Source organism: Nyctereutes procyonoides, unplaced genomic scaffold (assembly GCF_905146905.1).
Source record: "Nyctereutes procyonoides isolate TBG_1078 unplaced genomic scaffold, NYPRO_anot_genome, whole genome shotgun sequence".
NCBI lineage: Eukaryota > Metazoa > Chordata > Mammalia > Carnivora > Canidae > Nyctereutes > Nyctereutes procyonoides.
The window spans coordinates 8,768,159-8,787,799 of record NW_026575130.1 but is presented as its reverse complement, the minus strand read 5'-3'; the positions used below and the strand labels follow the sequence as shown (position 1 = coordinate 8,787,799).

At 35.9% G+C, this 19,641-nt stretch overlaps 1 protein-coding gene across 2 annotated transcripts in view; it reads left to right on the top strand.

The window, feature by feature from the left end:
- SEC24B (SEC24 homolog B, COPII coat complex component) overlaps positions 1 to 19,641 on the top strand; it is a 95,544-nt gene that overhangs the window by 19,794 nt on the left and 56,109 nt on the right. For both annotated transcript variants that reach the window (XM_055342464.1, XM_055342463.1), the window contains exons 2-3: positions 1,598 to 2,347; positions 12,812 to 12,982. In XM_055342464.1, the coding sequence (XP_055198439.1) occupies positions 1,598 to 2,347; positions 12,812 to 12,982 (921 nt within the window). The remainder of the gene's footprint in view (positions 1 to 1,597; positions 2,348 to 12,811; positions 12,983 to 19,641) is intronic.

Genomic DNA, 19,641 nt, shown 5'->3' with positions numbered 1-19,641 from the left:
AGGCTTCCCACAGGGAGCCTGCTTCTCCCTCTGTCTGTCTTTGCCTTTCTCTGTGTGTCTCTCATAAATAAATAAAATCTTTAAAACGAAACAGAAAACAAACATTTACCAAGCATGAAAGAAAGATTTTACTGTATAAAAAAGAGCAAAGTCAGAAAACAGTAACCCAAGCAAAAATGTATGTAGTACATAATAATAACACAAGGTTAAATTTCTTAGTACACAAGAACATTTATAAATCATTATGGAAAGCACAACTCTGTGGAAAAAGAGCAAATAATAAAGAAAGACACATTAGTAGCTAAGAAATATTTGGAAAGATTCTTAGCATTACTTAAAGTTAAGTAAGTACCTGGAATTTTTCTCCCCTATCAGATTGGCAAAGACTGAAATGCTACTCAATGTTGGAAAGATGAGGCAGTCCTAAACATTATTTATAGGAGGTATAAATTGATAGACTTTTTGAAGAGATATTTGGCAATAATTGTCAATTTCAAAACACAAACCTTTGAACTCTCAAGTTTCACTTCTAGGAACTTATCCTTCAGATTCATCACAGAGGTTAACCTCATAAATAAAAATTCACTCCTCTCATCAAAGGAAATATAGTAAATGTTACATTTCTAATGAAATGCTGTTTAGATTTTTAGAAGAATGATGAAGATTTATATATGCTAACAGAAGGATATTCAGGCACATTAAGTAAAAGAAAAGCAGGTTGCTGATTTGTGTCATGAAGGATACACAGGAAACCGTTAAGTATAGCTACATGTGGGAAGAAGGATATCAGCTACTAGGGAAAGGGGGAATTGTACATTTTACTTTATGTTCTTCACTGTTTGAATTTTTGTTTTTGCAGTAGGTATATTGTTACTTTTATATTTTTTTTAAAAAGCTAATAAAAAAGGTTTACACTTCATCTGTGCTGGGTATAGTAGTTATCTATTGCTGTATAACAAAATACCCCAAAAGTTATCGACTTATACGATAGATATTTAATCTCATAGTTTCTGAGGGACAGGAACTTAGGAGCAGCCTTGCTGGGTGGTTCTGACTTTGGATATCATGAGATTGTAGTCAAGCTATCAACTGGGGCTCTAGTTTTCTCAAGACTCTGCGGGTATGAAGGATGTACTTCCAAGCTCACTGATGTGATTGTTGGCAGGCCCCAGTTTCTTTTTGGCTGTTGGCCAGAGTTCAGTTCTTTGCCTCATGGATTTTTCCATAGGGTTCTTCACAGCTTGGCAACTTTGTTCAAACTGAGTGATCTGACAGGGAGCCAGCACCCAAGATTAGGCTAATCTTGAAAGTGATATATCATTACCTCTGTGATATGCTATTGGTCACACAAATCAGTCTTGGTATGTTGTGAGAGGTTGTAAATTTACACACAAGGTATGAATACCAGGAGGTAGGGATCACTGGGGCCCATCTTGGAGGCTATGCTACCACAGTGGGTCTGTAACAGCGTATGTCTTTTTTGACAATTTGGGGTTATGGAGAAGTAAATTAATTAGGGTAACATTTGATGGGAGCTATGCTTAAAAATTAATTTTCTCTATGCCAGTGCCTATAAATGTTTGCTTTTCTTTTTCAGGTCCAGCACAAAATCAAATGCAGATTCCATCAGGGTATGGATTGCATCCTCAAAACTATATTGCTCCCTCAGGACATTATCCTCAAGGACCTGGGAAAATGACCTCTTTGCCATTGGATAGCCAATGTGGTGATTACTACTCTGGTCTCTATACAGTACCGACACAAAATATGGTGACTCCTAATACAGCAAACCAACAACCAGGAGCACAGCAGATGTATGGCAGGGGTCCTCCTGCCCCTCATATTGTGGGATCCACTCCGGGATCTTTCCAGGGTGCCACGTCATCAACATCCCATTTGCATACGAGTGCCTCCCAGCCGTACTCCCCTTTTGTGAATCACTACAGTAGTCCAGCCATGTATCCTGCCAACTCTTCTGTTGCTTCTCAGGGATTTCCCTCTACTTGTGGTCACTATGCTATGTCAACTGTTTCTAATGCTGCATATCCCAGTGTTTCATACCCTTCTCTGCCTGCTGGTGATCCATATGGGCAGCAAATGTTTACCTCACAGAATGCTCCAACTGTTGGGCCTGTCAGAGAGGATTCCTTTCCTGGTCACAGTACAGCCATCAGTCATCCAGCACCCCTCCCACCTCCTCCGTCACACCAATACCACCAGCAGCAGGGTCTTTCAGGATGCAATACTCTTTCGTGGTCAGCTTCAGGCCTTCCATCAGCCCAAGATAATCTCACCCGAAACCACACTGGCTCCCTGGCTACACCCAACAGCAACCCAACAAATACTGGTAGGTTGAATGAAGAGTTCACCAAAGCATGGCTGAAAATCAGTGCCATTTCCAATCAGGTTTTTATTTGCATGAAGGTTTAAGATGGTATTGCCTAATAGACAAATTGAAAATTAGCTCACCTTTGTAGTTTCTTTGCTTTATTTATTGTAGTATTTTGCAACATCTGCCTGAACTGTTTCCCTTCACCTATTCAGTTAGCCACCTAACCATCTACCTTGCACAGAGCTGTGTTCCTTGTCATGACCGGGATCTCAGTCAATATTTATTGATGTATTTTATGCCACTGCAGTAGTTGTCAGTAGGAGACAGTATGCAGTAGGAGTTAGGTATGGGGCAAAATGGGAGGGTCTCTTTGGGTATATGCTTTGTTAGCCACTACTTTCTTTTTTATATTGTTTTATATTGTTCAAACTTGTTACTGTTCAGCTAGAGCCTTACTGTAGAATACCACACTGATTTCTCTTAAGTGAATCCCTATTAGTAATGCTCACAGAAGATACTGTATATGTATATAATGCATAGGAATACATACTAAAGCTTATGTTTTATCTTCCCAAATTGGTAAATTAGGATGAAGCGTGGGGAAGTGGGAGAAAGATGCATGAAGAATACTTTTGTGATTAGTCCTTCTGACCTTCCTAAAGCAAGATCTGTTAGTTTGAAAATTATGTTTGTAAGTTATAGGGTCATCTTAATGTAGGGTTTCTATATCTTACACTCATTTTTTAATTTTTTTCTTATTTTTTTTTCTTACACTCATTTTAATTCAGCTTGTGAGCTTGAACTTAACCAAATATGCTCGAATTGAATGAAAGTGTAGGTAAAGAATGGAAACTGGTCAAGCTGTTGTAGTTTTCTGAACGATGTCTTTGAATTGTCTATCAGAGTCCAAATAGCCATAAAAGTCAAGGATGCCATAGAATAGTATTCTTCCTTGAACAGTTAGATTGTTTAAAATTAGAACTTTGAAATATTATATCTGAACCATACATTTGAGATCATCTATTCTTTCACTGCTGTTATTTAGAAACACTTGGCTGCAAACAGCTAATAGTAGTTTGAACAGAAAAGGTGGTATTTTTCTCACATAACAAGTCTAGGTAGATGTAGTGGATCCCAGTGTCTTCAGTGTCTTTTTCCTCGCTACTCTACCATCCTTTGCATGTTGGTTTATAGAAACAGAATAACTTCTGTACCTGTAGACATCAAGTCAGAATTAGAAGCAGGAGGAAGGGAAAGGAAGGAAGATGGGGTAGTGGTACTGACAGACTTGCCATATCATTTGCCAAAGCTGTTTTAAAAGACAGACCCTTATTTTAGGGAAGGTTAGAAAATGAATACCTAACTTTGCAGCCTTCATGATAGAGGCAGGCAAGAAAGGAAGGGGTTGGCATTGACTGGATTTTGGGTAAATCAACTTAAAACATCTGTCACCATTCCCAAATCTGGCTGTGCATCAGAATCACTGGCACAGATTGTGATCTTCAACCTTACTTACTGAGCTAGAATAGAATCTTCAGTATGGTCTTGGGAATCTCTATTTCTGACTTGATCTTATGATGCCTAGTAAAAATTCAAATTCTGTTTCTTTTTGTTTTACAAATGAGGAAAGCTATCCAAATTGGGTTGCCTGCTTGTGGTCATTAATGTTAGAAACCAAGTTTGGGGGCACCTGGGTGGCTCAGTGGTTGAGTGGCTGCCTTTGGCTCAGGTCATGATCCTGGGATCCTGGGATTGAGTCCCTCATCGGGCTCCCTGCATGGAGCCTGCTTCTCCCTCTGCCTCTCTGTCTCTAGTGAACAAATAAATAAAATCTTTAAAAAAGCAAAACAAAAACAGGGGCACCTAAGACTCTCAGTGGTAGAGCGTCTGCCTTCAGCTCAGGTCGTGATTCCGGGGAGCCTGCTTCTCTCTCTGTCTATGTCTCTGCCTTTCTCTGTGTCTCTCATGAATAAATAAATAAATAATTTAAAAAAAAAAAAAAGAAAGAAAGAAAAGAAACCCGAGTTTGTCCTTGAGGTCTTTCTTTGACTCCCAGCCTTCCATTCTCAGAACCAGGGCTTTCTGTTCCCTAGAAATTGTTTTCTTATTCTCTTCTGCAGCAGTCTTTTTACAGATCAGCTTATCCTCAGGTCCCTCTGACTTAAGGATTTTGTGACTTTGTGACAAAAAAAAAGAAATACAAATAATTCCTCTTATTTCTGAGATGGGGATGGGACCCTGAATGGAACCAATTATACGGAGATGTAGGATCTGGGAAATATGGGGCACTTGGCTAATGAACAGAATCCCTAATTAGGAAGCGGTATCCCTGAAAAAAATATTGAATAAAGAATAAAAATAATTACAAAATTACCTTCTATTTGAATAATTAGTAATTAGTCCTTTATATAGAGAGATGGGATATATTTCCATTCTTTTAATCCTTTTGCTATACTGTGAAAGCCATAACAAATATAATTTTAGAAATTAATTCATGTTAAATAGGGGGGTGGGTTTTGCCTCTAGATTGTTAATTTTTAATTATAGTTTAGAGGTTGACTAATATATCTCAGGTTAATTTGACACTTTTTTTCACCATTTCAAAGGAAATAAAGAGGTTACTTTTAAAACATACTTTGAAATTAAATATTATAGAAGTTCCCAAATTTTCTCAGTTGAGTTGATGTGTATCAATATTTTTTTTTCATGGTGCCTCAAGGAACTTAGTAGTAATAGTTCATAAGGTATTTGCAGATATCACTGTGTTTCTCTTAGAAATTTAAAATACCCTTGGTAGTTTTTTATAATGAAAAAACTGAAAGTAAAGATTTTCAGCACTAGAAGTTTTGGCCACTGATTTCTAGAGATAATCACAGTTAGCAGTTTTTTGTGTATCCATCCCGAAATTCTCTACACGTGCAAGTGCTTACAGGTATCATAAGCGCCACATACATACCTAAGATAATCATTAAATAGTGAGGAACTATTTTGTATGATACACTAAATAACATGAAACTGTTGAAATTTATAATTTTTTGGTTAACTTCTGTTACTTTTACTAAATAAAACCCACTTAATCTTAATACATAAATGTACTATATTGGAACGTAATAAACCGAATTCATTAAAAAAATAAAACATCCCTTAGAATCCTGTGAATTTTTGCAAGGGTGACTTGGGTGCCTAGGTACAAAGTTTGGCAGCCATGGGAATATTGAATTAAATTTTCTAGAAAGACAACTTTTAATTGCTTTGGATGCCCTTAAATAATATTGTCACATTAGAATAATAATCTTAGATATTAAACATAGTTTTGTGTGAAAGTCAACCCTCGAGGAATTGACAAAAACAATTGCAGTTTTTTTTTTTTTAAGATTTTATTTGTTCATGAGAGACACAGAGAGAGGCAGAGACTCAGCAGAGGGAGAAGTAGGCTCCTCGAGGGGAACCCCATGTGGGACTCCATCCCGGGACTCCAGGATCACGCCCTGGGCCGAAGGCAGGCACCAAACCACTGAGCCACCCAGGCGTTCCTAAAAAATAACTTTTCTTTTTAAAGATTTTATTTATTCATTCATTCATTCATTCATTCATGAGAGGCAGAGGGAGAAGCAGGCTCCATGCAGGGAGCCTGACATGGGACTCGATCCTGGGTCTCCAGGATCAGGCCCTGGGCTCAAGGCGGCGCTAAACCACTGAGCTGCTGGGGCTGCCCCTAAAAGAGAACTTTAAATGGTTATTTCATTTGCTTTTTTATAAGAACACGTCAGTATAATTCAGCACTAGAACTTCAAATTTATTATTATTATTATTATTATTATTATTATTAAAAGGTCTATTCCAGGGCTCTTGGGTGGCTCAGTTGGTTAAGCATCTGCCTTCGGCTCAGGTTATGATCCCAGGGTCCCGCATCTGGTTCTCCGCTCAGGGGGATCCTGCTTCTCCTTCTCCCTTTGCCTGCCACTCCCCCTGCTTGTGCATGTTCTTTCTCAGTTTTTCTCTCTCTGTCAAGTAAGTAATTAAAATCTTTAAAAAATAAAAGGTCTGTCTCAAGTATGTATGTCTTGGGTGTTATGTTTAGTTGTTAACTTAGGGTAAAATTTTGGCTCCTGTGTAAAAAGTGTCATTTCATTAGGACCATTACTACAGATAAATCTCTGAAATTTTAGAAGTTTTTTTGTAGTTTGAGATGAAGTTAGTTGAATGTGTGACTTTGGGATATAAAGATACCCATCTTTGATAGCAAGATGAGTACTGAAATTTCATTTCAAATCATTTTATTAATTTTTTTTACTATACCTTTGCTTTGAAAAGTATTTAATTTTATAAATTAGCAAGATAAATCTTGCAAAGATGTAGAATTTTGCCAGAAAATTATTTTCATTAAAATTAATTTTACTTTTTTCCTTAATGAAAATCACATATTAATAGCATATTATGAAATAGTACTATCTGATTAATGGTGTTTTTACTCTGGGCAATCTTATAAAACAAAAAGCATTTCAAAAACTATGTATAAAAAAACCAATAATAAATATCTATATAATCCTAAATAAAAATCCACAGTATACATAACATCAAGATCTAGTTACTGGTAAGTTAATATCTGTCATCTTGGGGTACTGATGTGCCTGAGGAAAAGCAAAATTCTCAGCTTTCCCTGATATTTGATAGTTGAGCTGCAACCTGAAGAATTCTCCATGTGTAAAATACACTGCAGGCAAAATAAATATTTAAAAGGCAAAATTTAAAAAGTTTTCAGAGAAAGTATGGAAGACTACTTCTAGAAACTTGGAGTAGTGAAGGGTTTCTTAAGGACAATGCACATACAGTAAATTATAGTTATAAGGAGTAAACATGCTCAACTTGACTAATTTCTAATTAAGAACTTTTCTTCATTGAAAGACATGAAGAAAACAAAAAGACAAGCCGGGAACTAGGAGAAAAAAAATACTTTTTTTTTTTTTAAAAGATTTTATTTATTTATTCATGACACAGAGAGAGAGACAGGCAAAGGGAGAAGCAGGCTCTGCGCAGGGAAGCCCATGTGGGACTCAAACCCAAGTCTCCAGGATCACACCCTAGGCTGAAGGTGGCACTGGGGGTGCCTGAAAAAAATACTTATAGTATTTATCCTGAATATACAAATAACACATACAAATTAAGAAAAAGACCAACAACCGAAGAAGAAAACAAGATGAAAACATACTCAACTTCATGAATAATCAAGAAAAGAAAATTAAAACTAGAATGGGATATCTTTTTATACCTAGTCACAAAATGATAAACATTTGAAAGTCTGACTATACCATTGTCAAGGATGTGGAGTAACAGGAGACTCTTAGACACTTGTTGTGATAGGAGGATTTATTGGTTTAATATTTTAGGAGAATTTGGCGTTAGTGGAATTGAAGATGACCATACCCCAAAATATAGCCATTCCACTTCTAAAATTTGGTGCATGAGTCACCCAGACTCTTGCTAAAATGCTAGTCCTTATTCATCAAATATAGTGCAGCCAGGCCTAAGATTCTACATTTTCATGGTGTTTGTAAGAGATATTGCCAACCTAGGGACTACACTTGAATAGGAAGCCTCTAGAGCACTACGTCCTGTTTAGATGTATAGAACTTACAAGAAATGGTGACATTTGTTTGGGATACTGGGCCAAAAGGACTAGTCTTCTCTCTGGGCCAAAAAGAGCTTATTTCCCACAGGCTGCCCACAGACGGGATTCTGAGTCCCTTACTGCACACCTCATATCCATTTGAGCTATAGCACACACTTTGAGAAGCTCTGCCCTGAGGAAACACCTATATCTGCACCAGGGATGTGTTCATGAATATTTATAACAGCACTGTTTGTGAAAACAAAAAGTGGAAACCCAAAAGTCATTATAGTGGAATGGATAGATCAATTATATACTTGCAATGGACTGCTGAACAGAAGTGAAAATGTGATACAGGACTATACTCATTTACATGAGGGAATCCCAGAAATGTAACATAGGAAGTCATGGAAGAATGCATGAAGAATGGTATCATTACTCAGTTAAAAAACAAGCAAAAATGATGTTTAGGAATCCTTGTGTGTGTGGCTAACTATTTAAAAACAAAAGCAAGGGAATAATAAACAATCCAGGAGGGAGGACTTCTGTGAGGAGTAGTACACTGACAGCATCAGCAGTTTTGGAAGTGTTTATTTTCACAACTGGATGCTCAGTTCATGGGTATTTTATTATGGTTTTACATGTGTATGTATATACATATGCCTATATGTATCACATAAACTCTCATCTATACCAATTTTACTAAAAAAGTTTGTGACGTCAAAGCAGGGAGTGAGTGTATTCCTCTTTACTGGGAGAGAGCATGATAAGTTCAAGGGACTGGAAGATGACCAGTGAAACTAGAGGATAACAGGCTAGGATAAGGCTAGGGACTTAGAATCATTCCAGGCCTCATTAGCCGTGTTAGGAAGTGTTGAGGGGAAGTTGTTTTTGTCTTCACCCTGAAGCACTGGCAACATTTTGAAGGATTATAAGCAGGTTGGAGAGTGGCTTTAATGTTCTGGAACAGAGAGGGGCCTTGTTAAACTACTTATCTTTACCTTTATGTGTGGAATTGATTTTGAAAAAGTAACTGTGAGAATAGTTGGAGGCCTAGGATGATGGAATTGTTCTTGATTGAGGTGTTTTGTTTCTTCTGCCAAGTGCCTCTGGTACTACCAGCTTATTGCACTAATTCAAGTCCAGACTCTAGACTCACTGGACTATGAATGTTCTGAACCAAAGCCGCTGGTGTTTGTAAGGACCAGATTCCTGGTTTATCCTTACCCTGAAGTTATAACCCTGCAGAGCACTCTCTTAAAAGTGGAGGTCCAGGATGTCTTATCAGGTACCCCATCCGGTATGTCCTGGCATGTGTCTTCTGGTTCCCATACCCTGTAAAGCCACAGAAAACTGCAGATCAGGTCTGTAGCAGAAAGTGAAAGCAGCTTTGAGTGATGGCTATTTCTCTGAGTTTTCAGTTTCTTAGAGATTTTATTTTAGCTCAGAAAAATTCATTAATAGCACATTAGGTCTTTGATGGTTTTAAGAAAGTATTTTTTAAAAATAGTTTTGAAAGTTATCTTTTATATATATTTTTGTTGTTGGACAGTTCTGATTTTTTTTTAAGATTTTATTTATTTATTCATGAGAGACACAGAGAAGAGAGAGAAGAGAGAGAGGCAGAGACACAGGCAGAGGGAGAAGCAGGCTCCATGCAGGGAGCCTGACGTGGGACTCAGTCCCGGGTCTCCAGGATCAGACCCTGGACCCAAGATGGCACTAAACCACTGAGCCACCTGGGCTGCCCTGAAAGTTATCTTTAATTGGAGGTTTGGCCTTTACTTCTCGTACTTACTGTGTCTTCCACCCCCTTCCCTTTTCTCCATTGCTCAATTTTATTTTATTTATTTATTTATTTTTTAAATTTATTCATGAGAGACACAGATTGAGAGACAGGTAGAGATATAGGCAGAGGGGGAAGCAGGCTCCATGCAGGGAGCCCGACATGGGACTTGATCCCAGGCTCCAGGATCAGGCCCTGGGTAAAAGGCAGGCGCTAAACCGCTGAGCCACCCAGGCTGCCCTCTGTAGCTCAATTTTAGATGATTATATCTTTCTTAGTTTTCACTTTACCCTGTTAAATGTACTTACCACTCTGTTACGTTAGCAGTTTTAGTGAGTATATCAGTTATCTAATTGTGGTTTAAAACAAAAATGACTTCTTGGTTTTCATAGTTCTGTGAGTTGGTTGGACAGTTCCTCAGCTGGTTTTTCCTGGACTCACCCATGTGTCTTCATTTCGCTGGAGACTTGGCTGGGTTGGAATATCCTAGAACTTCACTCCTATGTCCAGCAGTTGGTGCAGATAGTGTACTGGCATACCTAGGTTTTTCAACACTTTTTTTATGTATATATTTTTTATTGAAGTTTGATTTACCAGTATATAGTATAACACCCAGTGCTCATCCTGTCAAGTGCTCCCACTCAGTGCCCGTCACCCAGTCACCCCGTCCCCCTGCCCGCCTCCCTTTCCACCACCCCTTGTTTGTTTCCCAGAGCTAGGAGTCTCTCGTGTTCTGTCACCCTCTCTAATTTTTCCCCACTAATTTTCCCTCCTTTCTCCTATAATCCCTTTCACAATTTCTTATATTCCCCGTGTGAGTGAAACCATATAATGATTGTCCTCCTCCGACTGACTTACTTCACTCAGCATAATACCCTCCAGTTCCATCCACGTTGATTAACTAACTTCCTTACATGATAGTCACAGGTAGCATTTCAAGAGCAGAAGGGCATAGTTACAAGGTTTCTTGAGATTTGAGTTCTGGAACCTGCATACCATTACTTCTGCCACATTTTGTTGAGTAAAGCTAGCCACAAGATTAGCCCTAATTCAGAGGGAGGAAAAGTAGACTCCACTTCTTAATGAGAAGAGTTGCAAAATATTGTGACCATGTTTTCAGTTCCCCACAATGATGTTTGTCCTTCCTAAAAATGATGAATAGCGATTCAGAACTACCTTCCACCTTATTCCCCCATCCCCCATATTTATATCATTTATATACTGTGGGACATATAACATGTTTGGGATTTTTTTCTTAATTTTTATTTATTTTAAGTAATCTCTATCCCCAATATGAGGCTTGAACTCATGACCCTGAGATCAAGAGTTGCATGCTCTTTAAATTGAGCCAGCTAGGCGCCCCAACATATAACGTTTTGTTTTGTCACCACATTCCTGTATTTTTTTTTTTAGTCTTAGATCTTCTAAGTTTGTCTCTCTCTATATGCACAAACATCATATGTGTTTAAACATGCATACATGTATGTACATACATATATGCATGTGTTCAGTATATCTTCATTGTTCACAAGTCTTTTGCCATAGGTTTTTTTTCTCCCTAACTTTGAGATATAATTGACATACTACACTGTAAATTTCAGATGTACAATATGATGATGGATTGATAAATGACACACATATGTGTCATAAAATGATTACCCACAGTAGGGTTAGTTAATATATCCATCATTTGACATGGTTACCTTTTCTGTGTGTGCAGTGAGAACACTTAAGATTTACTGTCTTAGCAATTTCAAGTTTATAACAGTACTGTTAACAGCAGTCACCATGCTGTATATTAGATCCCTAGAACTTATTCATCTTAAAACTGAAAGTTTATGGTGACAGATGGTAAGTACACTTATTGTGGTGAGCATTTCATCCTGTAGATAATTGTGAAATCACTATGTTCTACAACTGGAACTACTATAATACTGTATGCCAATGGGTATACATCGTTAAAAAATAAAAATTTACAGTTTATGCCCTTTGACCAACATCTTCCTATTTTCCTTTTCCTTCACCCCCTGTCAGGCCCTGGAAACTACCATTCCACATTCCTCTCTGTTTCTATAAGTTCAACTTTTTCTACATATAAATGACACTGTGGGGGGATCCCTGGGTGGCGCCGTGGTTTAGCGCCTGCCTTTGGCCCAGGGCGCGATCCTGGAGACCCGGGATCGAATCCCACGTCGGGCTCCCGGTGCATGGAGCCTGCTTCTCCCTCTGCCTATGTCTCTGCCTCTCTCTCTCTCTCTCTGTGACTATCATAAATAAATAAAAATATTAAAAAAATAAAATAAATGACACTGTGTACTATTTGTTTTTCTCTGACTTATTTTACTTAGCATCATATCCTCAAGGTCCATCCATTTTGTTGCAAGTGGCAGGATTTCCTTTTTTATGATTGAATAATATTCATGTGTGCATGTTTTTTATCCATTCACCCATCAGTGGACACTTAGGCTGTTGCCATGGGTTTTTTAGTGACCTCTTGGTTGGCTGAAGATTACCGTCTGGATCCACAGTTTGTTATGACAAAGGCCCACTACGAGTCACATGTACTTTATTTATTCCAGAAATCCAAATCTGGTACTACCATTGAGTCCTTACTTAGTTACATTTGAAATACAGCCTCTGATTAGTACAGGAAATAAGATGTGACAGTTTATAATACAAAAGTGGGTCTGAGCTAATACTAGAACCATTTGTGGAATTTATGAACTATATTACTGCAGAAGCAAAGAACCTCTATTCATTTTATCTTAGGTCCCATTGTTTAGTACCATAATGAATTAATAGTAGTGATCATTAGTAAAGAAAAATTGGGGTTCATTTTGTTTAAAAAGGTAAGGCGGCTTATGACATGTCTTAGGAAAGTTGCTGTTAAAGATTATTAAAACATTTGGTAAGTTTTCAATTTTTCTGAAAATCATTTCTGTGGACTTCCTTATTTTCTCTATTTAATACTAGATAAATGTAATACTCCTGATGTTTCTATAAGAACTTCAAATAAACCATATTTTGTTGGCTTTTAATAGATGTCAAGTTGATTGCTGTGAATGAAATAGTTTTTTGTCTTCAGTTTCAGATTCTTTATCTTGTCCTGTTATGCAAAATGTTCAGCCTCTCAAGTCCAGCCCAGTCGTATCCACTGTTTTAGGAGCCTCATCAACAAGGGTGCCTCCTGCTGCAAATCGTCCAGTTGAGCCGGTAGCCTCAGTTACACAGCCATCAGAGCTGTTACAACAGAAAGGTATTTGAAAGATTTACTGTATATAAGTGGAGAGAGAGCACATACACACTACATATACACACACACTGATTAAAATAGCAGATTTGATTTGATTTTTTAATTTTTTAAAAACTTTATTTATTTATAATCTCTGTATCCGACATGGGGCTCAAACTTATGACCGTCAGATCGAGTCGCACACTCTTCTAACTTAGCCACCCAGGTGCGCCTCAAATAGCTGATTTTTAAAAAGTCAAACTGTATAACCATAACTTATAGAAAATAAGTGTAATTTATAATCTCAATTCAAACACTATTTCCTTTTTATATATTAACTTCCAGTCTGTTTATGATTTTTTTTTGCATAATTGCAATCATAGCTTACATATCATTTTGTATATTGTTTACATTTATTAAATTATACACAACTCTTCATATATCCACAAAATCATTATAGTCATTTTCACAGCTAATACTTCATTGTGTCAGTGTATTATAATTTACCAACCCATCCCTTTGTTGTGGAACATTTGTTTTCCTGTATTTTAAAAGGTATTATAATTTTCTTTTAGGATAAAGTATCCAAGATTTTTTTATTTAATGAATCTCTATATCCTATTTGATGATTTCTCTACTTATTATTATTAATGAAAGTAACTTTTGACTCAATTTGGAGAATAAGAGGGGTGAAAATGAAACTGTAAGCCATACAGTTGAACAAACAATACAGTTTATTCATTTGCTTGTTTAATATTCTCCATGTGTTAAATAAGTGACAGGTAACTGAAATATGTTGTTTTGACCCTTTTTCCCTACTTTGCCTTTTATTTTGGCAGTATTTTGTTTTCTTTCTGACTAAAATTCCAAATCTATTGATCTTTCCATTTAAAATACTGTATTTTTCATTTCATGAGAGATAACTGAACTGTTACTAGGAATCTATAGTTTGTATTTCCAGAACAACCATTAATACTATCTAAGGAACTGTACTACTTACTATATAGTGACAGCTTCTCACCTTGAATATGAAGAATTCTCTTTCTCTCTTACATTCTGAAATTCAGAAAAAGCACTTTAAGTTGTTTTCACTACTTATTATCTGTTGACTATGTGGTCAAGAGGACTTTCTATCATTTGATCAGATTATACATTATAAATTTTCTTATTTGGCTTTATAGGAAAATCAACTGCAGCACCATGGAGTGTCCATTGATTCCCAACAAGCCAGTGGGTATATTAGGAATAAAATCTAGTTTTTTATAAGCATTTGTGTTTAAAATGAAGGACTGGTAGGAATGTTTTGCTTATCATGAGTAGAAAAAACTTAAGGGTAGGTTGAGCCCTTAACTGAATGAATGGTATTTTTCCTCTACATTGATGACTACCTTCCATTTCTTAAATATTATGCTCATTTTGACCCTTCACATTGCCCCTGCTAATATCTTTTTTCCTATTACATTCTTTTTTACCATTTTACTTTGAGTACCATTCTACCATTTTACTATAAGTAAATCATTTTGTAAACCACATTCCCACAAAATAATTGTAATACGTTTCCTTTTTGTTCTTACTAATAAGATAGATTTGAAAAGAGGAGCTACCATTTATTGAGCATTTATAATGTGCCAGATATTATCTCACTTAACCCCCATTACAACCTTATAATATTATCCCTGTTTTACACATGAGAAAAGCGAGATTCACAAAGATTAGGTAATTTCCCCAAGATTATAAATTACTCTACCCAAGTAGCAGAGTGAAATATTTTTAACGTAACCTTTTTATCTTTCTATAAAATGAGGCCGAATTGTTTTGATGGCTGCTAACAAATTTTTGATGTACTTAAGAGAAGCTCCTTGAATGAGTAACAGAAAAGAGAATACTAGAACATTTGAATTATAGCTTTTATTGTTCCGTTAAGTAGGAGATTGGCTTATTTTAGTGGCCTCTTTATCTTTGGATAGATTTGGGTTATACGACCTAATTATGTGAGGTAGGGCTACCACGTATGTTGTGTAAGTTGTGGTTTATGTGAATGGTGCCTATTGTAGTTGGGTGGTGTGGGGGCTGCATAAGCTATGCTGTGGTTCTGATATGACTACTAAAATATTAATGCTTAAAAGAGATTAATATTTTTCTCCCAGCATCAAAGACACCCTTTAGTTATTATTATTATTATTATTAGTTATTCTCAGAAGGACCCAGCATTCTCATACTGGTTTTAAGATGGGAGGCTGCAAACTTTTGCTTACATATCTACCTAAAAAAGTTTTTGAGTACACTCTGCAACTACTTGAACATTTTTTAGATTGACATCTAAAATTTTTCACCAGAAGTTTAAATAGTTGAAGGTATGTAATTTTTCGACATAATGCATATATTGACTTTTAAAATAAAAATCTTACATTATTCTTTGTATACACTAGAATAAACCTACCATCATCTTTTTTTAAAAAGGCCCAGATGAGTCCCTTCTTTAACATTTGGGAAGTTTACATTTTTCCTTTTTCTCCTTAGTGTCATACTCTTTCCCCCGAATATAACAATATATTCTTAAGCTAGAAATTCTTTTATCAATCTATCATACTTCTCTGCCATAGTAATATTATAAAAAATAAAATTTTACATTTTGCTTTATTGCCTATGACCATGAGTGTCTGAGCATTAGCATTTTTTCTTCTGGATTAAACCATCAATACAATTATTATTAGCATATAGTTGGCCAAAACAACATATAAAAATTATGAATTCGTATATTTTTTAAATGGAAAGTACGTTTTGACTGGAAATATCTTTCATTGAGATGAATGACTCTCCCCTATCCCCACAATAGCTTTGTATACCAGAGTTGTATGTGACTCATTACTAGAATAAGATAAACTTTAGATAAATTTCATTCATAGTTTTTATTTTCTCACATTTAATTAGTAAGAAACTTTGTTCAAGTAGATAGGAATGATATTGGAAGGCTTTTTTTCTTTTAAGATTTTATTTATTTATTCATGAGAGACACAGAGAGAGGCAGACACACAGGCAGAGGGAGAAGCAGGCTCCCTGCAAGGAACCTCATGTGGGACCGGATTCCAGATCCCAGATCCCTGGATCACACCCTGCCCAGCCACTGAACCACCCAGGTGTCCCTCTTTGGAGTTTTTAAATGTGTTTAACCTTCTGAGTTACATGTCAGAAATTTTAATTGTTGTTTGTTAGATTTTATTTTCCAGGTTATAGATAGATAGTAGCACTATTACTTTCATGTAGCAGTTTACAATTTTAAAATACCTTTAACTTTTATTATCTCTCTTGATCATCAGGTGAAGCAAGCATGTCATATTTCATCTTCCTTTTATAGAAGAAGAAATTGAAGTTTAAAGAGGTTAGGTATCTTCCCAAAAACACCAACTCCCTAGATGGGGTGCCAAGATCAGTATAGATCTTCTGCCTGCAAACCCAATACTTGTTTTACTGAATCAGCAATTATTCAAAATATTATGAATTTCATTGTACTATTGCCAATATAATAAATATCTTATCATATCCTTTAAATGTATTTTTATCAAAAACTTCATACTATGATGTAGGTCATTTATTTTATGTATGGTATCTGATATAACCTAATTGGCAAAAGCAGTCTTCATTTTCAAACCAGTGAGGCAAATGTTATTCTTTGTCAGAAAATCTAATTTCATTTTTTTAATCTAAGGAAATATGTTCCTAGTTTCAAAGGAGTATCATAAGCTCCAATGAGAAATAAATTATAGTGTATGTCTTCTAAGCCAAATTACTAAAAGCAGTCGAATTTAAATGTCAGAAATCTAATATGATTAATTTATCCTTTTTTATAGTAGGTTATAAAAACTAGGCAATGAGTCGATATGCTGTTTTTCATTACCAAATTTGAAATAAAGCAGTGTGACATGTACCTAATATTATGCTATTTATGCAGTGAGGATTATCTTGAAGCATTGTATTCTAGTGGTAAATATATGCATTGTGTGTATCAAATTCTGGTATTTGACTTTTTAAAAACATTTTAAAAGGAATCAAGTATAAAAATCAGAAATAACTGTTAATTTCGTCAGACATCATGATTAAAATATTGCCATGTAATTAACTGAAAAAAGAAAAACATATACCACTTAGTGATAATGGGTTCCTCTCTTAGTAAATATTGTTGTTGTTGTTGTTGTTGTTGTTAAAAGGAAATAGAATTAAATATTGTATAAAATATAAGGAGGTGAGAAGTGATTATAATCATTATAAATATTTTATGATAAAGTAGATTATAAAATACTTTATTGAACATCTCATATTGACTCTGAAAGAAAGTACGTAGAATTTTTATCTATAGTTTTCTTCAGTGTATCTTGAAAAAAATTGGTCATCCTAGAAAACATTCTACTTGTTTTAAAAGAATTTACATTGCTAAGAATACCACTTAGATTGGTGGAAGGTTCTTTTTTTAAATGACTAGCTCTATCCCCTATATTGACAAATATTAAGAATAGCTGAAAATAATTGTTTTTAATTAAATATACACAAAAATATGTTTTTTATGTTTTTGAAATTCAATAATAATAGCTAATATAATAGTATATTTCAGGCAGCCTTTTAAGCTTTGAAATAATTTGTGAAATAATAATTTATGAAATAATTCATTTAATCCTTACAACCACCATTTGAGGTAGTTATTACCCCTTTTAACAGATGATGTAAATGAAAACCACAGAGGTTAGTAACTTACCCCGGGGAAACATAGCTGGTAAGTGCTAGAACCTAAAATTGAACCCGGAGTCCCCATCTTTATTCAGTGTCTTGCTGCTAATCTGTTCAGTATTTTGTACTGTTTTTGCTTTGTTCTCATGGGACTCTTTCGAAAGCAGTCAGTTATTTGACAGTAGTAGTTTTGAGCTGCGTGTATGTAGAATTATTAAATTAATTCATTACTGGGCAGCGTGGGTGGCTTGGCGGTTTAGTGCTGCCTTCAGCCCAGGGTGTGATCCTGGAGACCTGGGATCAAGTCCCACGTCCGGCTCCCTGCGTGGAGCCTGCTTCTCTCTCTGCCTGTGTCTCTGCCTCTCCCTCTACCTGTGCCTTTCATGAATAAATAAATAAATAAAATATTTAAAATAAATAAATTCATCATTACTTCCACCAGTATACTTTTCGGTATTTCTGAATTAAGAACATTCCAGGAAGTACCAACCCCATTTCTAACATGTTTCATCTTTAACTGAAACATGTATGGCAAGGTATACCATGTATATACAGGTATACCTGTATATATATATACACACACACACATATACATATATACATATATATATATACATATACATGTAGATACAGGGTGCCTTGATTAATCATTTAAGGATGGAGGAAGCTTTCCCTTTAGTGCCATAAGGATTTTTATATCTCAGGACTGGGTATTACAGTAAGAATTAGGATAAATTAAGAATATGTGTTTCCTTTGTTCAGTGAGAGAATGGCTATTGTTAACATAGGTGCTTTTTAAGATGGGTAGGTTTTAGAAAGCGAGTACTATGGAAATTGATTCCCTTAAAACCATCATTTTGCAAAGACTTGAAAAGTCTTACAGTACGTGTTCCTAGTTTGAAAACCAGCTTAGAAAAGATAACACTCAGAAGTTTGAACTGTTCAATTTAAAAAAGCTATCAATTTTTAAAAGCTAAAGTTCTCTCTTTTTTTAAAGATTTTATTTGCCACAAAGAGAGAGAACAAAGCAGGGGGATTAGAGGGAGAAGCAGACTTCCCAATGCAGGCACCCCAATGCAAGACTCGATCCTAGGACCCTGGGATCATGACCTGAGCCAAAGGCAGATGATTAACTGAGTCACCCAGGCGCCCCAAGGATTTATTCTCTTAAGACTTTATTTATTCCCCATGTAGCTGTATCCAGGGAACAGTGAAGATGCCTTTTATTAAGCAGCTCAAAGAATATGGTCTCCTGGAGAGTTTTGCCTAAAGGTACTTTAATATGATAGGTAGGTTAAACTAAATGTCCTTTTTAAAATACTGGGGTGCAGTTGATAACAAAGCTCTTCATCATGTTAGGTTCTATCAGTGCAGTGTGTCTTAAACTTCTTGGTTTATTCGATTCACACCTTGAAAGCTCTGGTTAAAACAGAATAAGTTAGGATACAGCATTTCCGCCCCATTTGGTGGTAGTGGTAGTGGTTGGAGTAGGAGGTCTCCATGTACATTTCTACAGTGGCTTTCAAGCTAAGCTCAAGAAGATGTCATTTTCTACCACCTCATATATGCAATCTGAGTATTTCATACATAGGTCTGGCTGTTAAAGAATAAGTAGAAGCACTCAGGAAGTTTGCATAACCATTCATATATTGTAGAGTAGATGACTTGGCTGTAACTGCCCATTTGTTGCAGTTTGTATATATTGTACCCAGCGTAGAGCAGGGCATTTAAATAAGGATTGGTTGTTACTTTGGAGTCACAAACAAAAATGTCATAATCTTGTGCCATTAATATTCCCAAAGTTTACTTGGACAAGCAAAAGAAAGCTAAATTCTGAGCATAGTAAGAGTGACAGTTGGGGAAGGGCTTAAATCTTTCATTTCTAGTACTTCTCCAAAAGGATTGCATCTTTTTTCAGGAAAAGTAAAAATTTGAGTATGTTGTGTGACATTCTGTTAACATAG